The 16715-nt window shown below is 58.0% G+C and overlaps 1 protein-coding gene across 4 annotated transcripts in view; it reads right to left on the bottom strand.

Annotated features, from left to right (window-relative positions):
• JCAD (junctional cadherin 5 associated) overlaps positions 1-16715 on the bottom strand; it is a 38180-nt gene that overhangs the window by 7051 nt on the left and 14414 nt on the right. For 3 of the 4 annotated variants that reach the window (XM_019933581.3, XM_033852522.2, XM_073801767.1), the window contains exon 3: positions 447-3964. In XM_019933581.3, the coding sequence (XP_019789140.1) occupies positions 447-3964 (3518 nt within the window). Of the gene's footprint in view, positions 1-446; positions 3965-7775; positions 7909-16715 lie in introns of those variants that run through there. The other variant, XM_073801768.1, reaches the window with a different exon arrangement.

Raw genomic sequence — 16715 nt, forward strand, 5'->3', positions numbered from 1 at the left:
ATCGACTGGTACGTCTTTTCCCATTAGGTTAATAGAGCAACGAGCGTTATCTGGGTGAATGGCTATTATCTGGGAAGAGAATACAGAGTCCATGGTCTCCTACGAGACTGATCAAGGTTCCTGCACTAAAGCTGGAACACTTTACTGATGTAGCTCTTCACAGTTGGGGGCCCCCAAGGTTGTTTATGTCTGGAATTCTACCTAGTTGCTTACATAGATAATTTCTATCAAGACTGGATCATTTAAAATACACTATAAGATCTTGCTTTTTAAGGAAAGCTTCTGGATGATTCTTGGTAAAATGAAGACTCTTTTGGCCCATAATTCACAGGGTCAGTTGCACCTTTTCTGCACCTGCAGGTTTCAGCATCCACCAACCTTGTGTTCCGATGCTCTCGGAACGTCGACTGAACACAACGCGCCCGCCCGCCTGCCCCGATCCTCACCTGGGCACCAGAAGTCCTGAGCGCCGTTCTCCTCCCTTTGTGCTGTCGGATGCCCGTCTTCTTCCAGCGCGGGGGCACCCTTGGGGTCAGAGAGCTTGTGCCTGGCGCTCAGAGCCCCGGGGCCCCTCTCGGCCTTCAGGTCCTCGGCCTCCTCCGCAGAGTCCGCGCCCCGCGAGGTCAGGAGCCTCAACCGAGACACAGAGCTCACCTCCTTCATCCTCATCAGGCGGTCGGGGTCTGCCCTCCGCGGGGGGGACGCCAGTTTCTCCTGTAAACTTTCAATCACTTTGGACGTGCTTCGGAGCCTCTTTTCGGAGGCTGTCAAATTTGGGGTCCTTTCTATAAAATGGAACAAGGTGGACCTGAAGGGTGGCTTTGTCCCCACGTCCTTGGGATGGAAGGGCCGGCACTCCTGGGGGCTGGGGGGAGGCTCGGGGGCCTTGCTGGGGACGGCCCCGTCCACGCCGGCGGGCTCGGAGGCCTGGGGAGCCTGCCGGGCGCTGCCCACTTCTCCCACAAACAGAGGGCTTTCGGTCCAGCCACACCTCCTCCTGCTGTAGAAGGCGTCGGCGGACGCGGCGGGGTCACACCGCCGGGCTGGGCCGGCCGCTGCGTCCCGCCTGCGGGCCTCAAGCCCGCGGGCGCCTCCCTCAGGCTCGGGGTCTTGACTCCGCCCCGTCCTCCGGGCGCCTGGCAGCAGGGACTCCACGGCCACCTCAATGCCCAGGATCCTGGCGGCCCTGGCTTGCAGGGACTCGTTTGGGGGGATTTCTACTGCACTGACTTCCCCCGGAGACCCCGCTAACTGGCCGGCGCTCTGCTCCTGCCCCGGCGTTAGCCCCACAGACCTCAAGTCTGGCGCCGACAGGCCTCGGGGTTTGCCAGCCACGGACAAGGGGGCCCCCGTGGTCCCCCGCCCCCCACCGCCCGCCTTGGGCGCGCTGGCTGCGCTCAGCTCCGCAGCACTGAGCTCCCGACTCGGCGGGGGCGCCCTCGGTTCCGCTGCATCGGGCGGGGGCCCTGCTGCGGCATCGCTCGGCCCGGAAGACGCGGCTCGTCTCACAGGCCTCGGGCTGACGGCCGGCTCGGGCGCCCCGGCCTCGACCTCCCGGTCCCGCCCCTCCGCCATCCGGCTCCCGGGGGGCGACGGCCCTGCGGCGCGCCCGCTGCCGTCTGCCTGCCGGGGCCCGGGGGCCCAAGGCCTCGCCTCCTCGGCCCAGCTCTCGGGCTTGCCCTTGACGCTCCCCGGCCTGGGCCCCGGGTCCTCGGGTGCCCGGCCCTCCGGGAGGCCTGGGCGCGTGGACACGGGCTGGCTGCGGCCTCCCCAGGGCGGCTCTGTCTCACTGTCCTCGCGGCCGCTGCCGCCGTCCCGGCCCCCTTCCTCCTCCTGAAGCTCCTTGTTGAAACTTTCCAACTGGCTGATCAGGTCCCAGGGGCGGCGGCTGACGGGCTTCAGGAGGAACTGCCCAAACGGCTGTCTGCTGTTGCAGGGGCCTGTGGTCGCCCCCTTGACAACCTCGGCCCTGGGCACCGGGCTGCCTCCGCGGACACGGCCGTCCACGCGTGGCTCACCCGGGCCGGCCCTTGGTGCGGGGGCCTGGCTCCTGGGCGAGGAAGACCCTGAGATGGTGCCGCCGCCGCACGGGCTCAGGGGCCCCCCTTGGCCTTTCGGGGAAGGAGCCCCGGGCCTCTGGTTCTGGTCACTGGACGCCAACGCCACGTGCATCTGAACCTCGAAGGCGTCCAAACATCTTGGAGGCAGCGCGGTGTCGGGGGACCCTCCCCACATCTCCCCAGGGAGGGGCCGCGGGCTTTGGGATTCCTGGGTGAAGCTGGTCTGCGTTTGCTGGTCTCTGTACTGCTGCCCGGGCCACGAGCCAGGACACGCGAGCGCCCGGTGTTTCACAGGGTGTGGGAACCTGGGGTCGTCTGTTGGCTGGTCTCCTCCGGGGCTCCCCGGGTCTGATTTCTGGAGCTCCGTCCTCCCGGTCATGCCGCCCATGAGCGCCTGCAGCTCCAGGTCGGTGGAGGACAAACTCAGCAGACTCTGCTCTCGCAGAGCCGCGCTCTTCTCGGGCCCAGGCCTTTCATCCACGTTCTGTTTTAAGTCATTGTTGTTCGTATCTGTAGCTGGCAGATGTGATTCTGACTTAACTGGGATGGAAACCAAACAAAATATCGTCTCGCTCATTTTTTTCTTTGAACTTTTCTTGGTCTGCAGCCCAGCTTCGAACTTTCTGAGCTGGGTTTGTATCTCACAGGTACTCTCGCCCTGGGGGCTCGGGGAGGAGACGAGGCTTTCTGCTTGCACGTCCGGCCGCTGACTCCGAGTGAAGACGCAGGCGTCTCTGTGCTCAGCAAAGCCACCATCTTCTCCACCCCCGGGGAGCCGGTCCCACAGCCAGCTCTCGCTCCCCGAGGGGCCCCGAACGACAGCCCCCCGCTGCAGGCTTCCAGGCGCCGGCTCCGTGGCAGGGACAAGGCCGTCCAGCTTCACGTCTTCCCAGAACCCGTGGGGTCGGGCGAGTCTAATGTGTCGTATCCGTGGGTCGTCGAAGGGGATGTACAGGACGGAGCCGTCACAAGCCGTGGCGGGGCGGGGCTGCGGGAGGACCCCGACAGGAGAGCACGGGCTGGGCCCCAGCTCCTCCTCGGCTCCCCGGGGGCCCGAAGGGGGCTGGCCGCCGGCAGCAGCCTTCTCCACCGGCTGCCGCTGCGTGTGGCGGCCTCCGCCCTCGGGCCTCCGCCCTCGGGCCTCCCCCGGGCAGGCGGGTGCGGCGGCCTGCAGCGGCGACCGGTAGGAGGGCGGAGGCACGTACACCGGGGGCTCCAGGCCGGGGTCAGGCGCGCACGGCTCCTGCCTGGCGGCGTCCTTCGCCTTGGCCGAGGGGGCGGCAGCCGAGTCCGGCTGCCGGCTGTCCGCGTAGCTGCCGTTTTCCCCGCCGGCCCTGCAGTGTTGGTGGGAGCCGTAAGATGGAGGCTTGAGGGGTCTCCCAAACCGAGGCCGGGGTAAGGGGGCCGAGGAGCCGCCCTTCTCGGGGTTCCTGGTGGCTTCCGAATCGCGAGCACCGAATGAAGGCTGAAATGCCACTTGAGGGACACCTGGAAAGTGCCCGTCGCTCAGAGGGATGGGAATCTCCACGCAGCTCAGGCTCTCGGGGGAAAGAACCCTCGGCAGCGAATGGGATTTCTCGGAGGTCAAGCCGTGGCCTCCGAGCACACACGGGTACAGGTCTTGGAACAGCTTCTCCCCGACGCCAGCCGGCATCTGCCCCCCTGGGTTCCGTGGCTGGGCCTGGCCTCCGACGCGGACGCTCTGCCATCTGGCGGGACCCGCCAGTCCCAGCCCTTCCTCGCAAAGTGCCTTCCTCATCACGTCCTCGCTCCTTCCGCCAGCCTCCCGGGGCCCCTGGGTGGCTTGCGCGGGCGGGCTGGGGGCCCGGGCCGGCTCCTCGCGGGCTTCTTGCTCCCTCCTCCGGTAGGTATGGCTGCGGCTGGCCGGGGGCTGCTGGCGGAGCCTGCGAGACAGAGAGGCACGCGGTTACGCCAGGGAGGATGTGCACGGGGAGCCTGCCTGGGCCGTGACTGCTGAAAACCACACCCTGGGCCTTCCCCGGCGGCGCAGGGGTGAGGAGTCCGCCTGCCAGTGCGGGGGACGCGTGTGTGAGTCCTGGTCCGGGAAGATCCCACATGCCGCGGAGCAACTAAGCTTGTGCGCCACAACTACTGAGGCTGTGCTCTAGAGCCCATGAGCCACAACTGCTGAGCCCGTGCCACAACTACTGAGCGTGTGTTCTAGAGCCCAAGAGCCACAACTGCTGAGCCCACGTGCCACAACTACTGAGCCCATGTACCACAACTACTGAGCCTGTGCCCTAGAGCCCACACGCCACAATTACTGAGCCCACGTTCTACAACTGCTGAGCCCGTGCACCACAACTACTGAGCCTGTGCCCTAGAGCCCACACGCCACAACTACTGAGCCCGCGTGCTACAACTACTGAGCCTGTGCCCCACAACTACTGAGCCTGTGCTCTAGAGCTCATGCGCCACAACTACTGAGCATGCGTGCTACAACTACGGAGCCCGTGCACCACAACTACTGATCCTGTGCTCTAGAGCCCATGCACCACAACTACTGAGCCCGTGTGCTACAACAACTGAGCCAGTGCACCACAACTACTGAGCCTGTGCTCTAGAGCCCGTGAGCCACAACTACTGAGCCCGTGCACCACAACTACTGAGCCTGTGCTCTAGAGCCCAAGAGCCACAAATACTGAGCCCGCGTGCCACAACTACTGAGTCCATGCACCACAACTACTGAGCCCACGTGCTACAACTACTGAGCCTGTGCCCTAGAGCCCACATGCCACAACTACTGAGCCCGTGTGCTACAACTACTGAGCCGGTGCACCACAACTACTGAGCCTGTGCTCTAGAGCCCATGCACCACAACTACTGAGCCCACGTGCTACAACTACTGAGCCCGTGCACCACAACTACTGAGCCTGTGCCCTACAGCCCACATGCCACAACTACTGAGCCTGCATGCTACAGCTACTGAGCCGGTGCACCACAACTACTGAGCCTGCACTCTAGAGCCTGCGAGCCGCAACTACTGAGCCCGTGTGCCACAACTACTGAAGCCCACGCGCCTAGAGCCCGTGCTCTGCAACATGAGAAGCCACCGCAGTGAGAAGCCCATGCACCGCAACAAAGAGTAGCCCCCGCTCACCACAACTGGAGAAAGCCTGCATGCAGCAGTGAAGGCCCAATGCAGCCAAAAATAAATAAAATTAAAAAAAAAAAAAAAGCAATGGACTATAAAACAAAAACACACTCCCAACCCCAGCACTCGTCGACTTGGAAGAAGCCACGGCCCACGAATAAGGGCTGGAAGGCAGCCAGCTGTTCGGCCATTGCGCGCCTAGCGACAGGCTGCGCTCAAGAACTTCGGGACTTCGCACGCACGTGAGCGGCCAAGCTCAGGGCTCTGAAATGCCCGAGGGGACCGGGCTTCCAGAGTGTGGCCCTGGGCCCTGGATTCCATCCCCAGCTCAGGAGGGACGGCTGCTTGCTCTCTGGGGGCGGGTCTGGGAACCCGCGTCGAGTGTGGGCAGGAATCACGAGGGGGCCGCTCAGGTGAGGACCCTGGGTCCCAGTCCAGAGGCTGACTCAGCAGGCCTGGGTGGGGCTCCATCAAAGGCACTCCTGCCAGGTCCCTGGGTGCTGCCTGTGCTGTGGGTCCCAGCACCCCCGCCCAGCACCATCACTGAGGGCGGGCGTCAACCACGAGCGCACGGCAGTCGGGGGACGCCGCCTCCCCACGCCCGTAGGCAGCACCCCAGCTCCACCCCGTGAGAGTCTCCGAGGCAGGCGGGCAGCCAGGCACCGCGTCTCTCCGCGGCCCCCAGCTCTTCCCAGCGTCTGGATGAGACGGAGGCTCTAGCAGAGTTCCCACACCTCCCCGAAGGTAACCACCCACTGGGCTCATTAAATATACACATTATCAATGTCCCTGCCCCTGAAAGTTCAGATTCAGTAGCTCTGGGTTAGGGTCCGGTGTCTATTGTTACCAAGCTCTCTGGGCATCTTGTCTTCAGGGGACGTGGGAAACACGCTCGGGCCACCTTCTGAGACTGAGGGGCTCTGCTCCGGAGAAGAGCCCTCTGCCAGGTAACGGATGCTGGCACCTGCGGCCGGCCAGCTCCAGGCTGTGGCCCACCGCCCGGCTGGGCGTCAGGGTTTCCCTGTGACCCTTTAAACCATACCACCGCCCAGGGCCCACCCCCAGACAGGGGATCTCATCAGTGCCGCCAGGAGCCCGGGCCCAGATATTTCAAAACCTCCTCAAATGACTCTGGCAGCCCGAGTTTAGAGCTGCTCTACTGCAGCTGAAGGAAGGATCTGAACACTGCTGAACTGTGCAGAAATATTAAGCGACTGCCCACGAACCGGCAGAGACCAGGACTGTAACACAGAAAACCCATGAGGCGGAAGGAAGCCTGGGGCGTTCCGCTACCTCGATTAACCACGGGCTAAGCAGGAAAGGTTCCAACTCTACAAGTCCTGATTGCTTTTTAAATTATAAAAGTAATACGCACTCATTGTTGAGAATGTGGAAAAATATAGGAAAGTACAAACCCCAAAAATCGCTCGTAGTCTTTATACCCAGAGACGGTCATTTTGATGTATATCTTCTGGTCTGTGTGTGTGTGAGGATGTGGATATTCAAACAGCCTTAGCGTTGATCTGCTTTCTGGTTTTATGTCAACATTCCCCAACATCTGCAGCGCAAACGACAGCCAACACTTACATAGTGGTGACAGTGTGCTAGGTCCTTACTGAGTGCTTTCCTAACTCATTTAAGCTTCACCAGCACCCCTCCGGGGTAGGAACTGCTGTCAGTCCCATTTTACAGAGGAGGAAACTGAGGCACAGAGAGGTTGAACAACTCTCCCAAGTCACACAGCTTGCAAGTGGTGGGAAAAGAATTCAAACCCAACAAATGTGGCCATAAAGCCCAGTTAGCCACCATGTTTCACTTCTTCCAGCGTCATGACAAATCCCTCACGAGCACAGTTTCAATGGGAGAATGGCAGTCTATCATGCGTACGTGCTTTATTCAACCATCATGCTGCTATCAGACATCCACGTAGCTTACGTTCTGAAACACTTTTGAGAAACTCTATTCACCAACACTAAGCAGGTCCCAGGTTATTTAGAATCAATCCGTAGAAAAGGAAGCGGCAGATCAGGGCATCATGCTATCCCTGTTGTGCAATGTGACCTCAGATCGGTCCGGCCCGTTTAGGCTCGTCCCACCCGCAGCGTGGAGCAGAGCTGGCCCTGCCGCACTGTTCCCGTGTCCGGCTATCACAGCCGATGTGTTTCCTTACTAGACAAGTGCAAGTAATCTCTCATTTTTTTTTTTTTTTTAATGTGCTTATCGGCAAACGTCTGGAGGGACTGAAATCCTGAGGTGCGATTTGTCCACGTTCGGGCCACGAGCATAATCACAGGCAAACCAAGAATGACATAAACAGGACAAGGATATAAACAGGCTGTAGTTGCCTACGCCAGGAAGGGGGCCAGTTTTCTTCCCCGCCCAAAAATGTTCCATTATCACCTTAACCTTGTCAAAGCTGCCATCTGTAACTGATCAAAACGGCTGGGCATTCTAGGCAAAACTTTCTTCTATTTGCACAATACAGCAAAACCCCAGTTTCAAGAAAACACAGATCCACCCGGAGAACTTTAAATAATCTATTTTAAAGAGTACACATGCTTTTATATGAAGCAATTATTTCACAAACATCTAGTTTGTACCTAGTCTGAGCCTGGCTCTCACAGGCACACGTGGCCCACGCGGTGACAGTTCTGGTGAATTTCTCCTTCAGACAAGTTATCAAGTTGGATATCTACTGGCTTCAGTGTATGACGTCCATTAACAGCTAAAATGTATGCCACTTCACATGCCTTCAAAGCCAAGAACGTGTTTTCCGGTACCTTTGAGGAAATAAGCTGAGATCAAATTTTTCTTTTTAAAAAATGAGACTAATAATTTACATTTACAAAACGTTAACAATGGGACGTTTCACAAAAAACATGCTGAACGCGTTAATACGGGGTGGGAAAAAGATAAGGAAAGCCAAGTGGCGTGTGAGAGCCCAAATAAACGGTGTCGACAAGGTCAGTGAGACAAGCAGGGTCTTTGTACAGAATCCCTGGGAGAACAGGTCAGAGAGGAGACAGAAGCCACACCTGCGAGCAGCTCCCTGAGTATCAGAAAAGAGACACGATGATGACAGAACCACTGATCGGGGTGTTTGGAAAATCTTTGAAACATAAACATGTGAAAAACAACATGTCTATAGGAAAAGAGGCAGATCTGTTTGCTGAAGGTATAAAGGCTGATGATGAAAAAAGTGAGGAGACCTTTCTGTCTGTTCACATGACATTTTCAACCGCAACAGGAAATCCCACCATCCTTTCTAAAAGGCAAGCCTGCTTAGAAGGGCAGCAGGGGCCATGGTTTTTAACCATGGTTGCACCCACTGCAGGATTATCCCCTCCACGGTCCTCAGAGCTGCACCAACCTGTGATCGCCTGGGCTCAATGCAGCCTAGCTCTGTGCCTGATACCCCGCGGGCGGGGGGAGGTGCCCGCCTCCCTTCCCCACAAGATCCTGAATCTGGTCCCCCAAGGGCAGCCCCCAAAGGCTCGTCTTCTCTGTGGAGGTCGGGAGGCCCCACCGAAGTGGTCCCCAGTCCAGTGACTTCTTCCCGTTGGCAGGGCCACCACCCTAGCAGATGCTGGTGCCGCCCCAAGACCTTGAAACCCTGGTGTCCCTTCCTTCAGAAGCCACGCCCTCTTCCAGATGGGAGGGTCAGTCTTACCCAGGAGCACAGTCTGAGCATAAGGGTAGTACACATCCCTTAAAGGACCTCCCACCCCGTGAAGGAGCAGTGCTTTCCTTCTAGGTTGGCAGGGGCACTGGGGCATCTCTTTAGAGGGACTCAGCGCCAGCAGCCCAGTGCTGGGTGTCTGGCACGTTTCTGGGACGCGGTCAGCTATCTAGTGCTACAGAATTTCCTCCCCAGTCCTCTCTGGGCCTGGAAGCCTGCAATTTCACTTTCCAGCGAGCCGTGGTATATTCAGTGTACTACACTGTGTGACTAACCCTCTGACTCAGGGTAACAGACAAGCTAATTTTGGAAAGGGGAGCCTTAAGGTCAGGAAGAGGTCACGACTAGGGTTAGCGGTTAGCACAAATTAAGATCAGTCAGAAGAGACAAAGCTGCTCTGGGAACATAATGGACAGATCACTACTCAGCCAACGGCTCAAGGTGAACAAGAACTGCAAGTTGCACTGGCACAGAGGTGACTAAGAGACACACATCTGTCGGGTCGGACGGCGAATGTACTGTTACGCCTGCTTTCCACAATGTCGCGATGAGTGAGTGCAAATGATAAATACTACAGAATCAGCTGAAATAAAGGACCAGGGAGACTATTTCAGGAGGTTACTGTTTGGTTTTTTTTTTTTTTTAAATACACACACTTAACAATGGGTCTGGAAGAGGAAGCATGATAAATGACGGGACTGATGAATGATGCTAACTTTAGCATATGCGGGAGGGGCGGGGCAGGAAGACAGTCCAAAGCACTCTAGGTATCCACAGGGACAGGTAACTAAGCAGACCCACCCGGGAAACACATCTGCTGACGCAGGGGATGGAAGGCCCTCTGAGTCTGGTCCTCCACCCGGGGGTTTGAACGCCTGAGCCCGGGTCCAGGGCCCACAGAGATGAGCTCAGGATGGGCAGCGTCCCTGGGCAGGGCTGGCTATCAGACCGCGTTGCCAGCAGTGGACGCAACTTGCTCCGTGGCGGCCGGCAGTTTTCTGCATCATCTTCGGGGTAGGACTTCAAGAGCTTTTTGATTCTGCGAGGTCTGGTGAAGACCTTTTATCCAAGTGACCTAAGTCAGAGGCCCCGCCCAAGAGGCCCTGCTGCGGGGAGGGGCGTTTAGGGTCGTTGCTTGCTTTTTACAAACCAGCGCCTGGAGCTGCAGTTCTCGGGGATACACGTGGGGCAGACGCCGTCCCCTCCCTCCCAGATGTGGGACCCTCCCCCCAATGGCTGGTTAGCCGCCCTGCACTTCCTCTGGGTGACCCGGCCCCTTCTGACAGATTTCCCAGCTTCAGGAAGAAAGGGCTGAAGTGGGGAGAAGTGGGATGAGAAGACAGGGCCTGTGGTCAGGTTGCCGGGAGCCTGCGGCGGACCCCCAAGGAGGGCGGCTCCCGGCGATGGAGCTGCCGAGGCGCCCCTCGGTGGCGCCACCAGGGGGCGGGGTGGGGACGCTGCCCGGAGTGTGTGGGCGTCTCCTGGGGCGCTGGACGGCGGGGGTCCAGACGCCTGCAGCAGGGCTTCGTGGCCACATACCCTCGGCAACACGCCACGCCTCCCCTGGCCTGACTCCTCCCCTGTCCAGTGGGTGGTCCGAACGCCTTCCTTTTCAAGCTTGTTGCGAGGATTAATGAGATAATACATTTCAACTGTTTGGCAGAGTGTCTAACATACGAACCCCCTGTTTTTAGCTATTAGTACCATCATGACCCCCATTAAAAGCAATTCTCAGCAGGGTGGATCCATTTGGAAAGTCTTCGCCTCACATGGTACACGGAGCGGGTGAGGGGCACGCAGGGAAGAGACAAGTGAGTGTCCGCCCTCGAGTGGGGTTATTGTAGACCCGTACTGTCCTCTCCTAAGCTGTAATCAATGGGCCTGCACTGACTGACATAACAAGACCCTGACCCTCCGGCCAGGCTCTAAGGGAGGGTCCGTAACAACGATGTCCAGCCAACCAATATCTAGTCTATTCAAACAAAGCAGGAAGAGCAAGCTGGGGCCCACCTTCTCTCTCATGAATCCACTAGGTAAGGCAGATTATTCCAGAATTTTCCCCGTGTTCTCGTAACAAGGACATATCCTTACGGATATATATGGGTGTTTCCTCACCTACTAACTAACCCAGTCCTCTAGCTGAAGAAGGAACTCGTCACCAGCAAGTCTCCTCTTGGTGATAATGTTGCTGCCAAGAAAAATGGAGCTCTTGGCTGTGCTGCTGATGTCCTCCTCCTCCTCCCCACTGTTCTCCCTGAAGTCTCATGTTCAAAGGGTCCAACCTGATTCTTCTTGGGAAAACATGGTGACGGGAGAGCAACATGGGAGCGCGTGCAGGGAGAGAACCAGCGTCCGGGCTTCTGGGAGCTGACACTGCTGATGAACAAAAGCAAAGTGCCTCGGAAGAAGGGTTTACAACAAGACAACGGGAAATCGGAGGTCTGGAGCTTCACGTGCGCTGATGAGCACTCCAGCTCACACAGCCCATACTTTGCTCTGTGAAGTGGTCAAACCAACAAGGCCTAACACTTAGGAGACGAAGCAGCAGCTACAAGACAAATGATGTTTGTGGAAGTGTAATTCTGTACAGAGAAAGAGACACATGGAAACAGATGTTAAACTCGAGGCGTTCCTTTTTTGGAGAACCATTATAAGCAGGATATGATGGGAGAGAAGCTTAAAAAGCCCCTGCAAAGGAACTGTTTACCATACCCAGTAGCACCACCTAGAACGACGTCCACTGATCGGATGGAAGGCTCCCCAGACGAGGCCCCTCACCCCACATCAGAGATCCTCTCAGACTGCTGAGTCTCTAATTAGCTACAACTGCGCTGACGACAGGACATAATTACAAGCTATTCTCAGGATTTCTGGGGCTGAGCAGAAAAGAGCTTATTGTGGTACAACTTTCAGGTTCAGACCTCTGCTATGTTACGTTACTTTACAGCTTCCTCTGATTATAGCATTTCAAAGGAAACACAGTAAGGAAACAGGGAATGCCTGATAACAGTGTTTCACAAGTTTAATGGTAGCCGAGTATTATTCAGTGATGGCTACTTGCATTTAAGCATGCAGTTTCCTCCACATATAGATAACAGCTAGCTTTCCCCCTTTGCGCGTTTCCTCTGTTTCCCCTTAATCTGTGTGTGTGTGTGTGTGTGTGTGTGTGTGTGTTGGCAAGCACACCCTGCAACAAGGCAGTACGTGCAGAAATAGTTAAACTTGGTACAAACTGATGAACTGAAAGTCTACTCGTTATAAGCTTTGAGCACAGATGTAAATACCAGCTTTCAGAAGCATCCTTTTCATGTTGCCATGGGGAGGACAGAGAGGCCACAGAGAAGATGCACACAGTTAGTATCTGCTGTTGGTTATACGGCCAAGATTAGGACACAACAAAAGCCTAGCATTAAATCATCTGACATCTAGAACGCTGTCTGCAGTTTTACAGACATCCTGGGTTTCCCTGCTATGTACATCCTGGGTTTCCCTGCTATGTACATCCTCGGTTCTCCTGCTATGGGAATACTGTAGTGACATTTGACGTGACCTGTGAGTTTTCTTCTGTACCACGTGGGTGACTCACACAGCCAGTTCCATCACCCCAGTCCGGTCCCTGAGACCATCTAGGAGTGTTTAGCACCCAGGTGAACACTCTGCGGAGTGAATGACTCAAGGGGGACGTGCCAGGGCTTTAGGGTTCCTAAATCAACGGTCTGGGAAGAGAAAAGAAAATATGAGTGGGGTGCACGGTCAGCCCCGCGCCCACCCTGGCCTGGAGAGCGGCCTCATCCGAAGCCTTCCGCCCAGAGCGGGTGAGGCCCGGACACCCACCACTGTCCAGCCGCCCTGCCCTGGCCAGCCCCTCGCGTGCTGACCGCCGACCAGAACAGGGCCGCAGGCTCACCATGCCCAAAGCATCTCTGGCTGCCCCAAGCTACACATACTTTCTCTTGGAAATTTAAACTGAGACCCGAGGGCGGAAGTCGGCGGGGGCTCTGGAGCCAAACCTCTGCCTCCACGTGGGACTCGAGTCCCGGGGAGCCCAGGTTAGCGGGAAGGGGGAAGTGCTGGTGACGTCAGTGGAGGAGCTGCAGTGCAGGGAGACGCAGTGACAGGCGACACCTCGGGCGGAGAGGGTCCCGCAGGGACGAGCCACAGCCTGGAGAGACCCGGGCTAATGGCCCGTCCTGGGCCCAGCTTGCTCGTCCCTCATCGGGTGAGGCCGCCAGTCTTCGTGTCCTGCGGGCCAAGCCCCCGTGGTATCCTCACACCTCCCCCTTCACGCAGGTGCCTCTGGTTCCCTGCACCCGGAGAAGCCACAAGGACGGAAGCTTTCCCGCCAGGGACCAGGCGGCCCCCGGGAGTTCTGCTGAGCCTGTGACTGTCCCCTCCCCACCCGTCCCCCAAGGTTGGCATAAACGAAGCCACCAAGGCCGCGACCTCAGAGCTGGGGTCGACAGTGCAGGTGACGGGGCCGCACAGCCAGCGTTTGTGCTTTACACGCTCGTCCAGTCTCCAGCCCTGAGAAGGTCAGTCCCGGCAACACGTGGGACGCAGCTTTGGACAGCAGTGACTCTAATTATCGCGCTGGATAAACGGTCTCCCCACTTGGGCCGAAGGGCTTCTTAGCAGGTTCAGCCGGTCCTGCACCCCTCCTGCCACCCCAGGAGCTCGGTATCGCTCGATCCAACAACAGCGACAGCTCAGAGCACAGCCTCTCCGCCCACTTAGGAAGCGTGGGTCCTGCATTCGGGAACCTAGTCAAGGCTCCAAATCTGTTCTGTGTTCCTCCCCGCCTTTTTTTTTTTTTAACATTTTGCTGCATATAACCAGCTCATACACGAGAAACTCTAAGGTGATGTGAGTTATCAATCCTATCGTTCTTCATTCTCACCCGGGAACCCTGATGTTCCAGCCACGCCCAGATGACGGGCGACACTGCTCCCCACCTACGTGGCCCCGGCCTGTGTGTGCAGGGCGGCGTCATTACCCGGCTCTGACCAGGGAGCACAGATGCCATCCCTACACAGCTCCCCAGACAGGAAGGGGCTCGGCGGCGCGTGGGAGTTGCTACCCCCGCCCACGGGCAGGGAGTGCAGGGGAGGACGTGAGGATGGCCCAGCACAGGCGACGGGCCCCGCCAGGCACAGTGTGGCCAGGCCCGGTGCTGCTGTGGCGCGAGCCGGGCTTCCCTCCACGCCAGCACTGAGTGCGTGGCCCTTGCAGAGTCACTGACGTTCTCTGAGCTTCAAGCTCTTGGCTATAAAATAACGACATTGCTAACATGCCTACCTCTCCACCATTCCACCAGAATAAAACAAACCAGTCTCCTTTCGGCCCCTGTGGCCTCTTCCAAACTGCTCTGAGCCCCCCGTCCCCAGGAGGTCCAGGGGTGCTGCGGACCTGCCTGTGGTGAGGGCACTCTCTAGGGCAGACCTCACCCCACCGAGGAACTGCAGGATGAGGGGACCCTGTGCTGCTCCCCAGTCACCCTGATGGCTTGGAGTTGGACAGCGCATCCTGGGCCCCAGCGGCCCCCCAGACCCGGAGGCCAGCCCGGCAGGGTCACAGTGGGGACCAGGCCAGGTGCAGGAGCACGGCTGTCTCGCCCCGTGACTAAAGGCTGGGATCTAGCTGCGCGCCGCTGATGCGTCCCGACTCAGAATTAAGCTTTAACTGTTAGCATCTATTTATTTCCTCTCAAGGCACGCTTCTCCCGAAAGGGAAACGTAATCCCCTCCAGCCTACCTTTCCGCCTGCCTCCTCTTTCCAGTTCTCTACTGGCCACTAAAGAAAGAACACGTCTTTTCACTTCAAGCCAGGAAGCTGGGCAGCGGGTCTCTGAGGCACGGGGCGCTGGCATGCATCTTTGCGAACATGAATGCGTTTTCTCTTTCTACCCTACAAGGCAACCTTCAATCCAAAAGCACCTCGACACCTCCCAAGTTAACCGGGCAGCCTCAGAACCGGGGGGGAATGGCCAGATCGCTCAGAACTCTGTCGACAGGCAAAGATGTCCCAGCGCTGCTCTCAACCCAGCTGAGCCCTTCACTTGTGACAGAAAGAAAGGCGCCTATAGGTCTGAGGGAGGCTGGGATGGAGGGCCTTGAGGTTCCCAGGCCCCCGTGATCACACAGGGCTAGGGAATCCTGAGCAAGCTGTGAACGGGGCTGGGAGCCTCACTGCCCACGTGGAATCCTCCAGGGGATTCTGCTGCTTCCCGAGCGGGACCCAACTCTGATCTCTGATTCAGCCCTTTGGACTGGGATGGACCCCACTCGTGGCACGTGTGCAGGGATTCCAAGGCCATCGTCTTCACCTCGTTAGAAACTAAACCTTCTGCTTCTCAACAACTGTTACGAGGCTGGGTGGATGAACTGAATCCCTGGGCTTACACTGGACACACTGTGTGCCCAGCACGTAGCAAGCTCTGCAGGAAATGCAGGAGGGGGAGCAGGGCACAGCCTCGGTGCCCTGAAATCCAGGGCGGAAGGTGCAGGCGTGCTCAGCACAGAACCGGAAGCACAGGAGGCGGGGTGAAACCCAGAACGCGTTTGTGCAGCAGCAGCTAAGGCTGTCCTGGCTCTCGGACAACATACCCACAATCACCCTCCTCCAAAACCCACGGTGGGCATGCTTTTCAGGGAACAGGGCTGCAAAGGCAGTAGTGGACGTAAGGGCAGGTTTTGAAGGGCAAGGTTAAAAAAAAGCAGCTTCAAGCCCTTCTCCATCCTGGGCGCCCTCCTGAACCCGCCCCATCAGTGACAACCTCGCCCTCCACAGAGAGGCAGCTCTGACTTGGCAACACAAACTTGCTTCTACTCCACTGGGTGTGAGGAGGGGCCCGCCCCTTTGCTTGTACTCAGTGACCAAGGTGTTGAACGCTCCGACCTGTAAGAGCAAAATCCCTCCCCTGAAGGCTGTCGACCAACAAGGAAGATCCTCCCTGTGAAAGGCGACCTGTAACCGTGGAAGCTAGTTCATTCCCTTTGGACTAGACTCACTGCCCTTTTCGTTTGCATGTCTGTTTGCTTCCCTTAAACAGAGGCCTCTGCTCCCACCTGTTTGGGTGGCCCATTTTGCCCGGCTGTACCCAGCCTCGCGCTCTTTGTAGGCACGGCCCCTCCCCCGGTCTGAGCCTGGTCCCCGGGCAGCATTAAAGGCAAACACAGCTTTAGGAAGTGATGGCAAAGGGTTCCCCTAGGTTGAAACTGCCGGGTGAGGGCTGCGGAGTCCTCTCCCGCGCAGGCTCTGGGGCAAAGCCGCCGAAATTCCCTCTAATTTACCTCCCCCCCCCCCTCCACCAACCCTCCCCGGTCCACCCTCTTTTTGGTTATTAAGAAAACACCCACAGACGCAGCTGTATTCAGACGCGATCTCCGCACTAGGGCCCGTGTGTGCGCGTGTGCGTGTGCGCGTGTGCACGTGTGTGTGCGTTTGTGAAAAGATGGGTGGAGGCCAGTGGAATTACACGGATACGCGAGAAGAAAGGTTTGCTTCGGCACGGGTGGAGGAGGCGTATCTGTCTCCCAACTCTGCGAGGTACAAGGTGGTGAAACATGTTGATGAGAAAGCAGAACGTGCTGGGAATGTGTGCCTGACATACACTGGCTTCTCCAGTGCTTTTAAGTGATTCCTGGCTGAGGAGATACGAAGAGCTTACACGGGAACAAAGAGGCGGCTGAGGAGTAAGACGCCGCGCCAGCGGGCGCAACTCAGTTACCGGCCACTCTGCGCTAAACGCCCGCTGCACCAGCCCTGCGTCCCCGCGCACGCCGCCTTGTGCCGCTCTGCTCCCCCGCTCCCAGGCCCCCCAGCCCCACCGGAGGTGGCCAGGGACGGCCTCACACACCCACTG

This window comes from Tursiops truncatus, chromosome 2, assembly GCF_011762595.2.
Source record: "Tursiops truncatus isolate mTurTru1 chromosome 2, mTurTru1.mat.Y, whole genome shotgun sequence".
NCBI classification, from domain to species: domain Eukaryota; kingdom Metazoa; phylum Chordata; class Mammalia; order Artiodactyla; family Delphinidae; genus Tursiops; species Tursiops truncatus.